Source organism: Fusarium mangiferae, assembly GCF_900044065.1.
Source record: "Fusarium mangiferae strain MRC7560 genome assembly, contig: FMAN_scaffold002, whole genome shotgun sequence".
Lineage (NCBI taxonomy): Eukaryota > Fungi > Ascomycota > Sordariomycetes > Hypocreales > Nectriaceae > Fusarium > Fusarium mangiferae.
The window spans coordinates 726,049-743,673 of record NW_024573922.1 but is presented as its reverse complement, the minus strand read 5'-3'; the positions used below and the strand labels follow the sequence as shown (position 1 = coordinate 743,673).

General features: G+C 47.6%; 7 protein-coding genes and 1 non-coding gene across 8 annotated transcripts; 5 read left to right on the top strand and 3 right to left on the bottom strand.

Moving 5' to 3' along the window:
* Positions 1 to 117: 117 nt before the first annotated feature.
* Positions 118 to 1,140, bottom strand: FMAN_06493 (uncharacterized protein; the record flags this gene model as incomplete). The annotated part of the gene is made up of 1 exon (XM_041826718.1): positions 118 to 1,140. One exon carries the CDS (start codon positions 1,138 to 1,140, stop codon positions 118 to 120), a length of 1,023 nt encoding a protein of 340 aa, XP_041677754.1.
* Positions 1,141 to 1,550: 410 nt separating this feature from the next.
* FMAN_06494 (uncharacterized protein) lies at positions 1,551 to 2,963 on the bottom strand (the record flags this gene model as incomplete). Its single annotated transcript, XM_041826717.1, has 4 exons — positions 1,551 to 1,882; positions 1,930 to 2,351; positions 2,397 to 2,587; positions 2,631 to 2,963. 4 exons carry the CDS (start codon positions 2,961 to 2,963, stop codon positions 1,551 to 1,553), a joined length of 1,278 nt encoding a protein of 425 aa, XP_041677753.1.
* A 1,394-nt stretch (positions 2,964 to 4,357) lies between these two features.
* FMAN_06495 (uncharacterized protein) lies at positions 4,358 to 5,335 on the top strand (the record flags this gene model as incomplete). Its single annotated transcript, XM_041826716.1, has 3 exons — positions 4,358 to 4,377; positions 4,423 to 4,463; positions 4,527 to 5,335. 3 exons carry the CDS (start codon positions 4,358 to 4,360, stop codon positions 5,333 to 5,335), a joined length of 870 nt encoding a protein of 289 aa, XP_041677752.1.
* Positions 5,336 to 6,975: 1,640 nt separating this feature from the next.
* FMAN_06496 (uncharacterized protein) lies at positions 6,976 to 8,510 on the top strand (the record flags this gene model as incomplete). The annotated part of the gene is made up of 4 exons (XM_041826715.1): positions 6,976 to 7,445; positions 7,499 to 7,610; positions 7,665 to 8,289; positions 8,344 to 8,510. 4 exons carry the CDS (start codon positions 6,976 to 6,978, stop codon positions 8,508 to 8,510), a joined length of 1,374 nt encoding a protein of 457 aa, XP_041677751.1.
* An 857-nt stretch (positions 8,511 to 9,367) lies between these two features.
* On the top strand, positions 9,368 to 9,449 carry tRNA. Its single transcript has one exon. It is a non-coding gene; the product is annotated as a tRNA-Ser (tRNA).
* A 975-nt stretch (positions 9,450 to 10,424) lies between these two features.
* FMAN_06497 (uncharacterized protein) lies at positions 10,425 to 12,251 on the top strand (the record flags this gene model as incomplete). The annotated part of the gene is made up of 1 exon (XM_041826714.1): positions 10,425 to 12,251. One exon carries the CDS (start codon positions 10,425 to 10,427, stop codon positions 12,249 to 12,251), a length of 1,827 nt encoding a protein of 608 aa, XP_041677750.1.
* Positions 12,252 to 12,790: 539 nt separating this feature from the next.
* Positions 12,791 to 13,768, bottom strand: FMAN_06498 (uncharacterized protein; the record flags this gene model as incomplete). Its single annotated transcript, XM_041826713.1, has 1 exon — positions 12,791 to 13,768. The coding sequence occupies one exon, from the start codon at positions 13,766 to 13,768 to the stop codon at positions 12,791 to 12,793; it is 978 nt and encodes a 325-aa protein (XP_041677749.1).
* A 1,337-nt stretch (positions 13,769 to 15,105) lies between these two features.
* On the top strand, positions 15,106 to 17,023 carry FMAN_06499 (uncharacterized protein; the record flags this gene model as incomplete). The annotated part of the gene is made up of 4 exons (XM_041826712.1): positions 15,106 to 15,593; positions 15,646 to 15,828; positions 15,886 to 16,510; positions 16,568 to 17,023. The coding sequence occupies 4 exons, from the start codon at positions 15,106 to 15,108 to the stop codon at positions 17,021 to 17,023; spliced, it is 1,752 nt and encodes a 583-aa protein (XP_041677748.1).
* Between the last annotated feature and the right edge of the window lie 602 nt (positions 17,024 to 17,625).

Sequence of the window (17,625 nt, the reverse complement as noted above, 5' to 3'; positions counted from 1 at the left end):
CGAACATAAAACACTATCCACATCATCTCTCCTTTTTTGATCGTGATTGGGAAATTGGTTTCATTGTTCGTAGATGTCTAACTGTGCTGGCACAGACATGTTAAATACAGTGTTCGTTCAATGTCTGATCTCAAAAATTGCCTTGACTCCAAGATGGTCAGTGATCCACGGCTTCTCAAAGCCAAGCGACAGCAGATCCTTCCGAGCATCCTTCTCCGACTCCTCCGGCTCAACATCAGCCCCAAACCTCTCGAACTCTAACAGATCAAGTGCATTACCACAGAAAAACACCTTATCCATGCGTGAGCAGCCAAATTGCTGTCGCAGTTGTGGTAGAGCCTGCTGTCCCCATGTATACCCTTCGTTATCGTCCCTGCCGTTACCTTCTGTGCCGCCGAGTTTGAGGTATGCGTCTTCAAGCTTGTTGTCTGTGTGTAGAGTTCTATCGAATGGTTGAATGGCGTTGAAGTCGCCGGTGACGACAGCACCGGAGATGTCGTCGGCCTGCATGTGTGAAGCGATGAGCTGCATTTGGGCTGGGCGGCGTGGAGGTTCCAGTGCAAGTGATTCGAGGTGGGTGTTGCAAAGTCGAAGCTTCTGACCAGATGCCTCTACGTCAACGAATAGGGCGTCACGCTCCATCTGAGTCGCTGAGTAATGCACTCGAAAGCAAGACAGGACATCAAGTCGGCGATCGACTAGCGTCGTTGTACCATAAGCGCCCGAAGCCCAGTTGGCAGTATCAACATCTGTCCGGTAGAAGCCATCCCGAATCCAATTCTTTTCGCCAATCAGATCCAAATCAGATGGTACGCATTCTTGAATGTTGATGACAACCGCTGTCTTGTCGTCAGACCGATGCTGGCGACTCAGCTCTTCAAGGTGCTTCAGCGCTGAGTTCATTCGGCTGTCGCCATGAGGGAGCATGAAATCGATGTTCCAACTGTAAATAGCTAGCTTTGTGGCTTTTGCTCTGTTTGGTGACGGCTCGGATGCTTGAAGTGGCTGCCATTCATTCGCGTTGCTGCTCCATCTGTACAGAGCCTGTTTCCAAGGCTCGTCGGGTCGCCACGAAAGTGAGGAGCCTGGTTTCCTTAGCGCGATGGCATTTTCCATCTGCTTCTGAATGATTGCCTGCATTTTGAGTAGAGTTCGTCTCATAGGAAAGTCAAAGACCGAAAACTTCCGTTCGCGCCGACCAAATGAAATGAAATGAAATGAAGTCTGTTCGTGAATAAAACGTGGATTGATCATGAATGGTGTCGGATCCGCTCGGAGCGGGGTATTTTGGTATCTGACATAAGATCCGAGGCAGCAATGAGTTTATTCTGCCAGTAGCCAATAACTCAGCAATATGAAGATAATACTTAACTATGAAGAAAAAAGAAGTTCGTTTTAAACTTCGGACATTAAAGATAATACGTCACTGGCTGTCAGTAGCGCAATCTGCCACAGAGATGAGGCATAGGCGAATGCAGGAACAAGATATAATGATGCAATCTACTGGACTCAAACAACAGGCAGAGAAACCAGTTGACTGATGTATATGACTATAGGTCAAGCTCAAAATCCCATACTTGCAACTTGCGATTAGGAAACCCGCCCGCTTGTCTCACAAACACGCTCAAAATTCCCGATTCATGAAGTCTTGTCTTATCAAAGAGGGGCTCGGTCGATGTATTCGGGATCTCAGCCAGACTCTTCCAGTCCTTGAAATCCTTTGAAGCGGTAGCGACGTAAATGCCAGTCGATTGCTTCACTGGATCAGGGAGAATACCGAACAAGTACTCTCCGCTCACGTCGCCTGCAAGTTTGCCTCTTGGGTCGTACAAGTCAGGCCCGTTGAGGCCAGCGGGGCTGATGGCATTCTTGGTCCATGTTCCTTGTAAAGTTTTAGCGACGCTGATTGAAAGAATTTCGATAGCTTACCGTCAGTCTTTCGGAGATAGTGCTGGTACTGGCCCTTGCCAGACAACCGGTCTCTCATCAGAATATGGAATCGGCCTTTGGAGTCGATGAGCTGTCCCTCCTGGTTGACCATGCGACTGTTTTGGGGAACATCCCAGATCAAAGTGCTGTCATCAGATGTTGAAATGGGTTTTGACAACTTCGTACCATTCGTGTTGAACCATGTCTTACCATCATCGTTCGAGTAGGCAAAATAAACACCGTGATTGGTATCAGCATTCGGCGTTTCTCTGACGGTCCACGAAGTATACAACTTTCCGTCCAGGTAATCTAGGCCGTTGATGTACGCATTGTTGTTGTCACCTTGAATGTACATTCCGTAGGCTTGCCACTTCCCAGTGGATGTGCTGTAGCGGTGGATGTAACTGTCGCCCGAACCAGAGCTACAGCTGTTAGCTTGGGCTCGAAGACACAACGGTAGTACTCACTGTCCAATTCGGAATTCCAGTAGAAGGTCACCGTTACTCAGAGGCTGGAATCGCGGATACGTCAGTGGCGAGTAAGGTCCCTGAGACCCGACAAGTTCATGGACGACAGGACCGAAGAGATCTGAAGTCCATTTTGAAGGAACATCCTTTGCGATACCGTTTTTCGAGATGCAGTAATTAATAGGAACATCCTTCAAGAGTCAGAAACAATCCCCAGTCTTGGTTTCAACTTACGTGATGATCAAAGCTGAGGTGAATCTTTCCATCCCCAGAGATACCCATAGAAATCATGTTATGGCCATCCATTGTCTTCTGGATATAGTTATCGATACTGAGAAACTCCCAGTCACCGACACTGGGCGAAAGCTTTCTGCGTCCCACCTTTACGAAATGGTTGAGATATCCCGCCGGGGTAGTTTCGTAAAAAGTGACATATTGATAATCTCCATATGTAATGAGAGCATCATCTTGATAGCTCACGCCATTGAGTCGTTGGGAGCCTTGAACATCGGTGCCAATAGTCCACTGTTTGGTTGACTTGACCGTGATGGCGGAAACAGCCGACATCAGGCTTGTAAATGCGAGTGCAATCCTATACAGATGCATTGTGAGTAAAAAGGTCTAAATTGAATGGTAAGGATAATCCAGCAACAGGGACGGGACTTCAAGGCATGCTATATGAGCACTGGAGATCTTACCGATTTTACTCTCACACGATTGTATCCCAGGTTCTCACCTGAGTGTTCTTGGCGAAGTGGCTCGGACTGGAACTGAATCGGTCAAACCCCTTGTTCGCCAAGATATTGTTCACAGCCGCTGCTTTTCAATTGGAGAGGATGCAACCCCGCGTTCAACCCCGCGTCGTCAATTCTCCCGAGATTGTGGGGAGGAGGCTTGGCTTTGATATCACCAGGGACTTGAATAACGGCACTTCTGACCTTCCCAATCATTACTAGGCACGGCTCGTATTTCAATGAAATTGGCCATCCACGAGAATGACGTGGCCCGGTTTCTCACTTGTCTCTCATTGGCTAGAAAAGTCTCCTTTGAGAATCGGTTTTTAGGTCGGGTCCAGATAGCCCGACATCCCGATGCACTCACGTGTGTTGTGAACCAATGTCTCTCACTCTTTCGTTCGTCATTGGGTTACTGATTGAAGATGCCATCATATCTCGGGTTATTGTTGGACGAGGCTGATTCTCCCCGATCACATGACTGAGTCGTAGCCACTGGAGTTTGAAGCCTCAATTTACTTGGTGGCGTGGACCGCATGACGAGTCTCAAAGTTTGTAAACGGAATGATAGTCACGGGCAATAAGTAAACTTTTGTATCACCAAGAGCGATTCCAGTACACATCCTCATTCCGAAAGCGAATTGGAGTTATGTTGGACTTTGAATAAATTTCCATCTTATGCCTACGGGGATGTGACCCCATGCAGACAATATCTTCTCCCTGCTTCCGTCCTTCTCAAGACATCATGTTTCATGTCTTCTTTTAAAGGCTCAGCTGCCTCACCAGATGATCATATATCTCATCTTCCCAGCCTTTTCACTCAAGAGCAGGCAGCCATTGTAACATACGCAAGCCTGGAGGCACATATACGTCCTGCTCTCACCGCCCGTAGATCGCAACTAATGGTCATTGATTTTGATATCATTAACTTACTTTTCGTGGCTTTCAAAGCCATAACGCATGACATACGGCGTCAATCTTGATTTGTGGACTTGATCCAAGTTCACGGAGGGGCACGCGCGTACTCTGGAAGCCTTAGACAGAAGCCTACTTAAGGGGCTACACGCTACTCGTGACGAGTAAATGTTTTTTGGCCTTAGCCATCGAAAAATCTCTGTTTCAATTTCCCACTCTTTACATCATCGTGGACCTCTAGGTCAACGAACTTCGCAAAGACAATCAACAGCACAGACCAAATAACCTCAAGCGTTGTCTTCCTCCTCGATCATGTCAGAACAAGAATCTGAGTAAGTATTCACCGTTCTTTTTATTTGCTGCACTGTATCTTGCAGAATATTTGCCACAAAAGACAAAATCACACCAGAGGCGAACTGTACTTGGATTTGCAGAAATCGCATTAGCGGGTTCTTGTTCAGACCCTACTCCACTTGTACAGCCTGTATCGCGAGCGAGGCTAATGAAGACCGTTTAAGTAGAGACTCCCCCACCTCTGAGAAGCATCTCTTCCTTGTGTTCCTTGGAAAGGACCTTAGAGATGTCTCGGCTGTAGAGTTTATCAGACACACTATCCAGTGTAACAGCTTCCCCCCATGGGAAAATGCCACTGAAGATTTGAAGTCCAATATCATCGAAGCGACGCCCAAGCAAGCAGAAAAGATCAAGAGTCACCGCGATATTGTACGGATAACACCAATCGAAGCAACAAGTTTAGAAGACGACTTAGAACCAGAGGAAGATTCACCCAAGGCGCCTTACGTCGTTCGTGCTACGAATCGCAGGGACAAAGACGCTTGTCGTGTTACACATGCTTCACTCAAAGACATTTTCCAAGATCAGTTGCAACCTCAGGAACTCGGAACTCATGACGTCGGCCTTTGGAAAGTCAACTCAACGAGCGATCAGGTGCCGCTGGCTGCAAAGATCCAGGGCGTCAGATCTATTGTTCCTCTAGATCAGTATCTTCTCAAAGAGTCAGAAACTTCTGCAACGAGGAAGCGAAGGATAATCAGGCCAATAGCGATACACTATCAAGAACGTTGCAAAGCCACAGGCAATGCTCTCAAGGACCTCTTTGGGGCCAATGTGGTCCCTCGATTACTAGCAGATGGCAGGATATCTCACTGGACGGCAATGCTGTCTTCGGAAGAAGCGAAACAGGCTACAGCTGTTGAAGGGGTGTTTTCAGTCCGCAGAGCCGCGTCAGGGAGGAGAGCTCTCGTCCCTGAGCCAAATACGATGAATTGATGCAACCACAGGTAAGTATTACACCTGGCAAAATCAGACCCATCGTTCAGCAGCGTCACTTTTCATTACCAAAGTCCGCCTATCGGATAGATGCCGGTTTATCCGTCTGCAGGAACCAATGATGCTAGTTTGTATTTCATATGGGATAACAAGTGATGACTTAGTATCACTCTGTAGACTTTCAAATACATTAAAGAAATCTTGTCAGTCTTGTTATACGTCATTACATCTCACGATGTCCTTAAATGACATTTCTCGCTTTCCTAACGGCAAATTACATAGAATTACTTTTTAAACCATTCTTACAAAGCATATCTTCATTGGTGCTTTGCACTGGACTCTCGACACGAGCCTGGCACTCTTGTGACGACAGAGGAAAGAAATAAAAAAGGCCTCTAGAAGTCAGCACGAGAAGCCAAGACGTTTTGCGCTAAGAGAAATACAGACAACTGCCGCAAGTGAAGGTTCGAAGTCCCGGCCTGGAACTGCCGATGTATCATTTGGCCGTGCATGGACTTGTACGATGGTACATCATAGAGATGATGAATGACTCTTTGTGGCAAGCTCCACTGACATAGCACTTATCGGCAATATGATACCCATAAAACTTTATGCGAGATTCTGTGCCATTCGTTCCTATCGCCTAGAACCTCGACCTGTCGCCCTAGCAATAGTAGTCCAAGCATAGATTGAGAAGCTAACTAATTGCTTTTTTTTAATCTAGCCAAGCTAATATATATTGTTGGATGGCCTTATGCAGCGTTTGAACTGCTGCTTTCTTGGACACTGGGAACAGCCATGAGTACACCATGCATGACGCGGCCAGTGGCACCTAACCTTTGGTAACCAATTTTGGTGGCGTGACCTTGAATTGTTTGGCCGAGAAGTGCCCGATATCGAATTATACTTTGCAGCCTTTGTACATGAGAGAGCATAAATAAAGAGCTCCTTAGTACAAGGTTGGCTGGTGGCCCGTTCCATCCGCTTCACTTATCACTTCCATAACTACCGAGGCGTTACGGGTCATCTTGAACTGACTGCAGGCCATGGCAGACGAATCCAGGTAAGACCGCAATATTTGCCAGCCGCTTGTATAATACGTCCGAAGTGCTCCCTTGATTATATCATTTTCCTGATATGACACGAGAAACACAACTTGGCAAACCCCATTCCTTACCATGTTACTACACGTCCTTCTCTTTCCGTGGTTGATTTTGGTACTGTGTTCAGTATCAAATACCACTGACACAAATAAAACTACTTCTAGTTCTTCCGACCGTGGTGGATTGCTCTACACTGTATTCCTCCGCCGGAGTCCTGATGCAAACACGAACGTTGATCTCATCCCAAATGCTCTTGCAAGAGAAGATCTTTCTTCCTGGGTAGACATTGATGAACAGACAATTTCAAAGACGATAAGTGCCACCAGCGGTGAAATTTCAACCATCCGACGACGGCCTGATTTCGAACGTGTTATACGGTTAGAGGCTGCAACGTACGAGACTGCAATATTGCAGCGACAAGAATACCTGGAAAGGTCAGGATACATAATTCTACCGATTGATCCTGGGAACCAAGGACAATGCAAAGCGACGAATAAATCCCTTGACGTACTATTTGGAACCGATATTGAGGCACAGATGATAGGTCAGAGGAGTATTTATATGTGGAAGGCTTACTTATCCAGAGACCAAATATCGCAAGTTGAGAGCCTTGACGGTGTCAAATCCGTGCAGCCCAACCTCCACAATCTGAACCGTAGATATGTGGCAGGCCGGTACTACATCGATCCTCTTGAGCGCGAAAATCAAGAGCAATGTGCTGAGACAGGCGCCTCTCTCGCGAGATTGCTTGGAGAACATAATTGTGATCCATACAATAGCGTTTCAGATGGCAAATTAAGCAAATGGACAGCCGATTTGTCCAACGAACAAGTAGCACAAGTTAAAGCTATCCATGGAGTGAAAGGCGTCCGGCCTGTTCCGAGGGGCAGGAGATGTCGCCTTGGTATAAAATCCACACACAGCCTAGAATCTCAAGCACAGCAAGAGATTCTATATGAAACACAATCCGGGGCTCCTACGGAGTTGGTATCTATCAGTCAGCCAAGGTAAATGACTTGACCTAACAACCCATCCTTTTGGCTACTCATTTATTGTATAGTACAATACCACAATTGCGGGACCTCAAGAACTATGTGCATGAAAGCCACTGTGGCGGGCAGAGTTTTCTGTATTATGTTGAAACCGGCGTAGCCTTTAAGGCACAGCGAGAGGTAATGTCTCACTGGAGCAAGACACTTTTTCTTTCATGTGGCTAACTAAAGAAGGAATTTCGGAATGTTGCTTCACAGCATCTTCTGACTGACATGGCTATGGAAAATGGAGACAAACCTTGGTTTGAGGACGATGATGAAGGCGAGGACGACGAAGACATGCATTCACATGGTACATGTGGCGCCGGCAAAGCCCTTGGAACGCGTTTTGGTGTTTCTAAAAAAGCCACACTCATCGTTGTTAGAATGCACGAAGTCACGTCTGAAGAATTCCAAGCAGCGCTGGAGCTTATCTTGGCGGACTTGGAAGACCACCCCGAGCGTCAGAAGAAGAGCGTTGTTACGATGTCTTTGACGTTGGGCCAAGACTGGGAGGAGGATGATAATTTGCCAGACTTCACAGAGCTTTTCCAAAAGCTATTCGCCATGGATGTTCCGCTTGTTTGTATATCAGGGAACACCGAGGAAGGTTTTGAAGAACCTGAGGTAGATGAATATCCCCCATTGATGGAAGGGCCTGACTTGCCATTGATCGTGGTGGGCTCAGTGGATTCTACGGGGAATCGGTCCGAGTTTTCAAAAGGTGGCCCTCATGTAACTCTACATGCAGTTGGTGATCCCATCGAATGCTTGCCAAGAGATAGCAAGGACCCAGTTGAACGAGCAGAAACATCATATGGTATGCCCATCGACATCACCAAAAGTCTCCTACAGCTAAAACAAGCCTACATAGCCGCGCCACAAGTCGCCGGCGAGATCGCCAATCTTCTCTCGTACGAAAAAGTCCCGTTTGATACTAGCGACGGGAACCTCGTGAAGAATCTTAAAGCCTTCCTTCAGTCGGATGCAGCCAGTTGGGAGCGTTACCCCAGCATTCGCGTTCTTTGGAATGGCGTGTAGGAGGAGAATAACCCGAGAGAAACCGTTAAGTGCAGCGGCCTTGAGACCGATAGATACGTTGAGCAGGAAGAAGTCAAGCATCTGATCGAAGATGAATTCTGCCCTGAGATTGGTAGTTCGCTTGGTCTTCGCCGACAAGGTTCCGCGCTTTCACGGACATACAACATTGATACACCGAACAAGGTCACACTGTCTGTGAGTCTGGATCAAGGGCACAGCGTAACTGACTGTGTCAAATACCTCATGATGACTATGGATAACTGTTACCGCGTCGACAATGACCCCTCCGATTATAAAGGTGGTGGCCAAACTATCGTTGGTGACGCTACCTATGAAGTATACCCTGGCTCTCTGCGCTCGCCGTCTAGGTATGGCAAGCAGGCTGGTTGCGACAGCACGTACAAGTTCACCTTCAATGAGTATTGGGTATGGGGCCAAGGCTGGGCAAGTTCAGACCATGGCGAGGCTCTCAAAAAAGAAATCAAAGGCTGCTCACTACTGCCTGACATATGGAAATTCACCTATGGCATCGGAGAAGATGGTCTTGAGTGGACTGCCAGGTTTCGTACCGGGGTTTTTCAGAAAAGCTGTGTTGGTAATGCAGTTGGAAAGGCATCGGGCATTAGCGACTTTGGGTGTGCAGGATCTGGTTAGTGGATTCTCTACATAGCTAAAAACAGCGCCTACCTCGAATCTCGCGTCTTACCTCGTGTCTCAGGTCTGGATTGTTAACGGAGACACAATGAACTTGTTGATAGTACAGTGACTTTTGCGGGTGAATTGTTTTCCTTCTACACAATCTTGCTAAATCTATCATATTGCGGTTTTGCTGCAAGTCTTCTTATCCAATCATCTAAGGCGCAGTGGCAGAGTGGTCTAATGCGATAGACTAGAAATCTATTCTCCTCGGAGGCGTCTGTTCGAATCAGGCCTGCGTCGATTGGTTTATCTTTTGCTTGACAGTGGCATGGTAGCACATTGTTCTTTTTTGCCTCTTGTCCAATTGACTGACTACCTAGGAAGCATGTCTACAGCTTGGATCGTTTGATGTTGATATGCCACTAAACATAATTGCCACACCCAATTTACGGCATTATGGTTCATAGAACTCTGCTATTTAACCATCTGCAATTCTTCAAAAAAGCCTTCTATATGGAAGTCAAGAACGAGTAAGCAGTTCGGCATTTTTTGTGACGTCAAAGAAATAGCTCAATCTTCCGATGTAAAGCATGGGTCATTTGCGGGGTATCGCGGGGTACGGGGATGATACTCATTTCGAATGTCCAAGGTCGTAATAACGGTAAATGCAGCAGGGCTTTCGCTTGATTTCGAACGATGATCCCGGATAAATAACAGTTTTAGTCGGAATATAATTCTGTAACAACCAGCCAATTTGCACCGAAGTAAGCAAGTTTAGTATATTTAGGAGAACTTTAAACCAGTTTGATCTTCTACCACTAGTTTAATTGATGGATTGATTTGAAGCGATCTACCTCTCGCCACTAGGTGAGATAAATCTCGGCCTATCGGTAAAAACAACACATTACCTCTAATTAAACGTCGGATATTTTATCCCTCCTGTAGTCTCTATAACGTGACTCGTTAAGCAGTTTTAGCGCCCAAGATTGCCAGGGCACGATATCCGCACGAATCTCCTGCATGCTGATCGCTGGTTATAGACATTGTATTACGGCCCGTTTCGGTCCAGCTGCACAATTCCTGCCCGTGAACATCAACGTTGCAGTATACGAGGTTGCAATGAGATTGTTGATCCTGTGTTTTGCCTATGCACATGACATGTTCATAGATAAATGATAGATATAAAAGAGCCCTTTGTGAACACCCGGAAGCTTGTAGTCTCTCGATACCGTACATCGCAGCCACCACCTGTAGATGATACTTGACATCGGCATAATGACTTTATCTACCAAGTTAACCGCAATTGCAGCTGCTGCGGGCAGTCTGTTTCCCATCAACCTTGCTGCTCAAGCTTCAGGCCCATACGAAGCAACATGGGAGTCCACCGACAAACACAACGCCTCACCCGAATGGTTTCGCGATGCCAAGTTCGGCGTTTACTGGCACTGGGGAGCCTTTACAACCCCTCAGTACGCCAGCGAGTGGTATCCACGCAACATGTATGAGCCAGGCTCAGACCAACGCAAACATCATACCGAGACTTACGGGCCTCCCGAGGAATGGGGCTACGCGAATTTCATCAATGGTGCTGATGATCTCAAAGGAAACTTTGTCCAGTTCAAGCCTGTTCTTAGCTCCAAGGGTGGCGAGTTTGATCCCGAGGCTATCATCAAAGCTGTCAAAGCTTCGGGCGCAAAGTTCGCTGGCCCGGTTGGCGAGCATCACGATGGCTACTCCATGTGGGATAGCAAGGTCAATGAGTGGAACTCGGTAAAGCGAGGTCCTAAACTAGACTTGGTCAAGCTATGGGCTGGTCTCGTTCGCAAGAATGGTATGAAGCTTGTAGTGGCCATGCATCAAGCCTACAACTACAATGGTTTCTATGAATGGGCACCAAAGACCAACGATACGAGCTTGAAGAAACTACTAGGGCAGCTCTCACGCGAGGAATCAGACCAGCTATGGTTTGACAAGCATAGAGAGATGCTGGACCACGTGCAGCCTGACATCATCTGGAACGACTTCTCACTCGACAGTCCTGGCTACTGTGCTGACTTCGATGGCCCGTGTGCTGTTGCTGAGAAGAAACGGTTGGAGTTTCTCGCATACTACTTCAATCGCGCTGTTGAGTGGAACAAAGAGGTCGTCACGACCCATAAGCATTTTGACGTGGGATTCCGCGACACGTCCACCGTCAGTGATTATGAGCGTGGCGGGCCAGCCAACATCACGCGCCCCTATTGGCTGACTGATGACGCGATCAGTGCTTCAAGTTGGAGCTACACAGTTGGCATCAAGTACTATTCCTCCAAGGCCATGGTCCACTCGCTACTTGACCGCATCAGCAAGAATGGCAACATGCTCCTCAACATTTCTCCCACTGCAGTCGGTGTTTTGCCTGACGAGCAGCTCAAGGTCTTGCAGGATATCGGAGACTTCCTTGGCCGTTACGGAGAGTCTGTCTTCAGCACTCGCGCTTGGGATATTTACGGCGAAGGCCCTAACCAAGTCACTGGTGGATCTTTCACGGCACCTTTACAGGGCAACAGCAGCGATATCCGTTTCACTCGCAACAAAGACGCCAACGTTCTCTACGCTACGGTTCTTGGCTGGCCCGACGATAAACACGTCTCTATCGCCAGTCTTGGCTCCGATGCCTTGGTTGATCTCAAGAGCCTGAAGTCTGTCGAGCTTCTCGGCGACAAGGCTGGCGAATACGAGCAGGTCCCGGATTGGAAGCAGACCAAGGATGCTCTCGAGATTTCGCTGCCAGCTCAGCCGGCCGAGTCACTCGCGTATGTCCTCAAGTTGACCTTCGATGGTGGAATCCCTGTCCCTCAGCCTAAGATTGGTGCGTCCGTGTTCTCTGCTACTAGTGCGACTGGTCGGGGTGTTAGCCTTGGGCTCGGTAACTTTAACGAAGAATTCTTGACCGAGGCTGGACTAAAGCCTGATGCTATTCGTTTCATTCGTGTTTCTTCAGGTACCAAGCTGACTGTATACTCTGCGGGCGATTTGTCCGGTGATAGCAAGGAGCTCGATGCAGGCGAACATAAGGTTGAGGAAGGGTCCGTGGGATCCATCATGATCTCCAAGGCTTAGGAGAAGAATAGTGAAGACCTGACAGTACATAACTAAGAAACAAACATTCGTACAATGATTTCCTATAAATTTAATCTCTTATTTTATAATGGACGCTGGTGAAGGCTAAACTATTGATGGATATCATCAAGGCTTGCTCCTATAGATACGAGAGGAGCCTACGTATCCATTCACAACATTATGGGTAAAAGGGACTTTGCTTGTCCGAAGGCTGAATTGTTCTCTATCTAGTGTATTGACCCAAGATGTCTTTATGACATTAATCAACAACGATAATCGACATGTCCAAAGCACCAACAGGCCTTGAACGGTCAATCTGGGCGATAAACGGCCAATCTTCGGTATTTCGCTCCTGTTCCATGTATCTCTGCCATGACCTCGGGCGCCTTAGATCTCCTCATACTCCCATCAATCCTCCATCAAGTGAGAAGTCAAATACATACTGAGAGAATATTCCTCCAGCGCGATCACAGGCTAAGACTTGTCCATACCAAATACTCCAGACTCTCGATCATTCTACACTCTTCTGGCGATCACCTTTAGTTCTTGGCCTCAACCTCGTCCCATGGCAGAGCACCAGCCTTTCCAGGGATAGGGTGACCCTCGCGATCCATGTAGATAGTCTTCTCGGAAGATTGAAGGCGCCAGACCAAAACGCGGAAGCCCCAAGACTCGGGACCATTGAAAGCAGGCTTGAGCTCTTCGTGAAGAGCAGACTTAGCAGCAAGACTTCCAGGTTCCTCGAACATGTTTTCGTTGTTCTGAATCGAGTTGGTGAATTGAGTATCCTTCATGCAGATGATCTCGATGTCGCCTTCGGCAATGTTAGTTGAGACAAGCTCAGCTGCAGCGCCAAAGACAAGGAAGGGAATCCACTTCCACTCGGTGTATTCACCCGATTTGCCGTCGATAGGTTCGCGGTGGATGAAGGAGCGGAGAAAGGGACTTCCAGGCTTGCGGCTGTCGAGAATAGCCTTCTGGAGGAATTCGGTCGAGATGGAAAGGGTCGGGTGAGGATTAGTGATGTTGAGGGGGGAGTTGGGATCAGTGGCATTGGCGTCCTCCGAAGCCTCCATTCCCTTTCCGATATCAATGGTAGAACTGCGGACAGTCTCTTCATCCTCCCAGCCATCTTCAGACATGCCAGTACCATCGTAGCGGTAAGATGCAGGGTCCGACTGGACAACCTGGTGAACAGGCATGGTGGTCGCGAACTTGATACGAGCCATAGTAGAGGCCTCTGAGCAAACGACGGACTTCTCTGTGCTGTGCAGCGAGATGGCAGACTCGGTATCGGAGATGGGCTCAGTCGGGTAAACATGAACCAGGGGTTCATCCACTTGAGGATCCGAGGCTGGGTAGTCCGCCATAGTGTAGGTAGACAAAGAGGCACACTTGTTGTCTTCTTCGTCAGTGTCGACGTCCTTCTCGTGAAGGCTGGCTTCAAGAGCCCACTCGAGAACAGATTTCTCTGTCTCAAGCTCTTTGAGACGAGACTGCATTTCCTCGCGACCCATGTTTGATGTGACGGGCGGGTGGACTATGGTGTTGGTTTTGTCGATATGGTAAGGTGAAAGGAAGCGAGTTGTCTGTTTGACTATCTTGAGAGGTGTTATTGATTTGTTGTTGAGATATTGTCAAGTTACTCACCAGATGTTGTCAAGGTTGCGGTCGTGGGAGAAGGGAAAATGGTTAAACGGTCCAGCTTGAGAAATGAAATCTGTTTATGACGAGATTGAGGAGACTGAAGCTAACCGATGGCCTCTGCCACTGTCACTGGTATTCAATTCACCAGAAACAGCTCTATTGGCACCGGCAACTCTCTGTTCTGCTGTTTCTTGCTTGGCTGGCCGCCACTCGCAGGGTGTCCCACTCATGTTCATAGGCTCTCACTCTGACACTGCTCGCCAGATGTTGATTCAGTTGTACTTGACCCAGTTCTGGTGTATTCTCATAGAACTGTTATTTCACGAAATCTTCCAGATGTGTCTAAGCCTTTACAGTGCCGCTCACCTTTTTATTGTTCTGTTCATCGGGAGCGGCTTTCTTCAGGGTTATTCAACGTAGCTGTCCACGATTCTACGACTATTCTCACTCCTACACCATATTTTTCGCAGCAGCAGAAGGCCTAGTACTTCTATTAGTTCACGCTCTCTAGTATCTACAGTTGTTCTCTTGCTGTTCAACAAAGTCATCCTTGACATCCCTCTCAAGCTAAACCAATCCCGACTACTTAATCTAAATTAAATTGTTATAGTTCCTAATACTCACGTTATATATATCAAGCTTTATAAATTTATTAGTTCTGATTACATGATTTAAGAATCGCTTGGGCTATGTCAGATAGCGAATCTAGATGTATTCTCCGACTCGGCATCCCGTTCCCTTCCACCGTAGTTCTCCGCTCCAATACAGTCAAAGCTATCTCTATACACAACATCACGATTACTATGCAATTAGTAAACTGATTGGTCCCCCATTCTCACCGATACAGTGTCTTATACCCACCAGTGGCTGCATGTTTATCAGTGCTATTGCCATAGATGGAAAGCAGTGCGGCTGACACAAGGCATATTTCAATCCTGTCATAGCCAATCAATAATGATGTGGCTTATGCATGACACGCTGGTCAATCAACTCTGCATGATAATCAAGGCAGAAGTGCAACTAAGATGTCTATGAGTGGCTAATCCTCCACTAGTGTGGAGGGAGGGGCCTCAGTGAGACTGCACCGTTAAGCAGTCAGCCCGCAGGAGGACGGAGGAAAGTCAAGTTCAAAAGGGAGCTGAAATCCCCAACCTTTTTAGCAATGTTTTCTTTCGTTCTTTGAGCCGCGAGAGCCATTGCCCTCAACATGGCTGATCACTCCCTTGAAGCTGTTGCCCAGCTGGGTACAAGTCTTGCGAGTAAACTCAACTTGCACTCTGAAGGATGTCGCAAGTCTCGTCAGCGACTCCCGAAGCTGGTGTCTCTGGTCAACTCGACTGCTTCGACCATCCGTCAGATTCATGATCTGATCCAGCAGAACGACAAGATCTTCACGGAAGCATGCGTGAAGGACATCAAATCCTTTGCTGCCAAATGCAGAGCTATCTATGTCGGAGTCCTAACTCTCATCGCTAAGAAGACACAAAGTGTCAGTGGAGACAAAGATTCAAAGACCTTGTCAGCTGAGCAGATTGAGGAGCTCTTGGCCTGTCTTGCCAACATGAGTGTTTGGCGAACTGAGGCTTGGAACTGGCTGGAGCCGCGATTCAAGATTTGCCAGCAGGAGTTGAAGCAAGTCAAGTTTGAACTTGTCCTGCGATATCTCCTAGGCAGTATCGCTCGGCTCCAGATGGAGTTCGTTAACCCGTTTCCTACTTTTATAATTCAAGTCCTAACCTCTACTTAGAACTATGATACGTTCCCCAGGCGCTTGGGAGAATGAAAACTCCCTGCGATGTTTCGCCGAGAACGTCGCTGAAAGGCGCGTGATGTACTACAAGTCTTACAACAGAAGGCGCGCTGCCTGGAATAAGGCACCTTCACCAAAGGCCTCGTTCGACGACATCAGAAGTGTTTATTCAACATCAACGTCAGTATAAACCCTCCCGTTAGTAATAACATCTTACTGACTGTATATCCTGTATAGCACAAGTACCGCTGTCCTTTCTCCCCGTATAACAGTAATCGACGGAGACAGCTTTGGTGAGAAGGTCAAGACTGAAACAGTTGACACTTCGAAAGAGTCTCCAGAAGTTACCGTTGAGAACACTATCCAGAACAAGCAGTCTGATAACTCTTCTCGAAACTGGTTCCAACGTCTCTTCTCTCCCAGTCACAAAGAGGATTGGAAAAATGAAGACATCATGGCTTTCGTTCTTGACATGAGCCACGCAAACAAGCTCATCACCAGACTCGAGCTAGATGATAAGGAGCTCAAAGCCAACCTCTCCAAGCTAACTTCGAGCCGTCTCTGGAAACGTCGCCCTAACCTTGTCGAGCAATACTCGGCCCTCGATCAGAATGTTCGCCAGGACGTCGACAATGCCATCATCGTCGCAAAGCGCAAGAGTACACGTGAGATGACTCTTGTCGCCATGGTGGCCAAGAAGTCAGACTCGCAGAAGGCAGCTGACAAAGGATCTGGCTTCCATTACGCTCCTGATCTTAATGTCACTCTCTACTTCAAGCTGGGTACTGAGTTTGAGCCGATCTATCTCATCGATCAAGAGAGAAGGCTTGAGTTACCTTACACATCTTGTGCCACTTACAAGGTATATAGCCCCAAACAAGGATGTCTTGAGCGAACCGGTGCTAATATTTGATTGCAGATGATGAGAGATATGATGACTCAAACCAACTGGGCCCCCGGGGTTGCTCACCATATCACGGCTGGTCGGTACGATCTCTGCACCGAAGACGGTCTAGCAGTCATGCTTGGAACCTGGGACTCAGTTCGTCGTCCCGGAATGACACTGACCCTCAAGATCTGGCCACCTCCAGGTCCACCAGGTCCACCTCGGCCCAGAATGTGTCCACCCCCGCCCATGGGCTACGTTCCGCCAGTCAAGAGATATCGCCAAGAGATGAAGGAGACCTATCATGAGATGGTGGAGTTGCTCGGCCTCTCTGGAGGGTGTGTTCCAGACCAGGAGACTGTCAAGTCTGGACTAGGAGATCTTCTGCGTCTGTGGACTAATGCTATTGATCCCCATACGGAGGATTGTTCGGATTGTGCATCGTTCATGATGAGCTATACCTCTTCGAGCTCTGAGTACAGCGACTGAGATACTAGTGATTCTGGGTAGGAAGGTCTCCTTTGTTGAGTGCTTATGTTTACCTTGATGACCAAATTGATGATCTGATTTGCGAGAACCTTGTTGTCTGAAATGCCGCGGTATTAGGTAGTGAACATGCGCCAAATGCACAAGACATAAGCGCAATGCATGTTCAAGCTGAACGTCTTTTCTTGGGGCTATCTGATACAAAACATGTCAATGACATAGCTGTTGTGTTCGCTAATCTTAGTATCATTCCTTCTAGAACAAAGGTATGCTACCAAACATGACCCGATTCAACCGAAACACCATAATCAGGTATAATGACACCTTTTCCGTGAAACTTAAACCCGCATGAACCTTATCGGCCTACCCATCAATTAAAGGCTCTCGAGATGGTGCAACATCAATATTCTACGTAATGAGCCGCTCTAGACCCCTGACCAACAACTATCAGCAAATAGATGGCTAGACAATTCCAGGTGATTATTCGCCATCGTATCCACTGCATTCGCCCCTAACGAGCCCAGAAGCCGACAAGCGGAGGTTAGACTTTTCCTCTCGCCGCTAGAAGCTCCACATCAGCTGTCCCCAAGCCCCATATTCTTCCC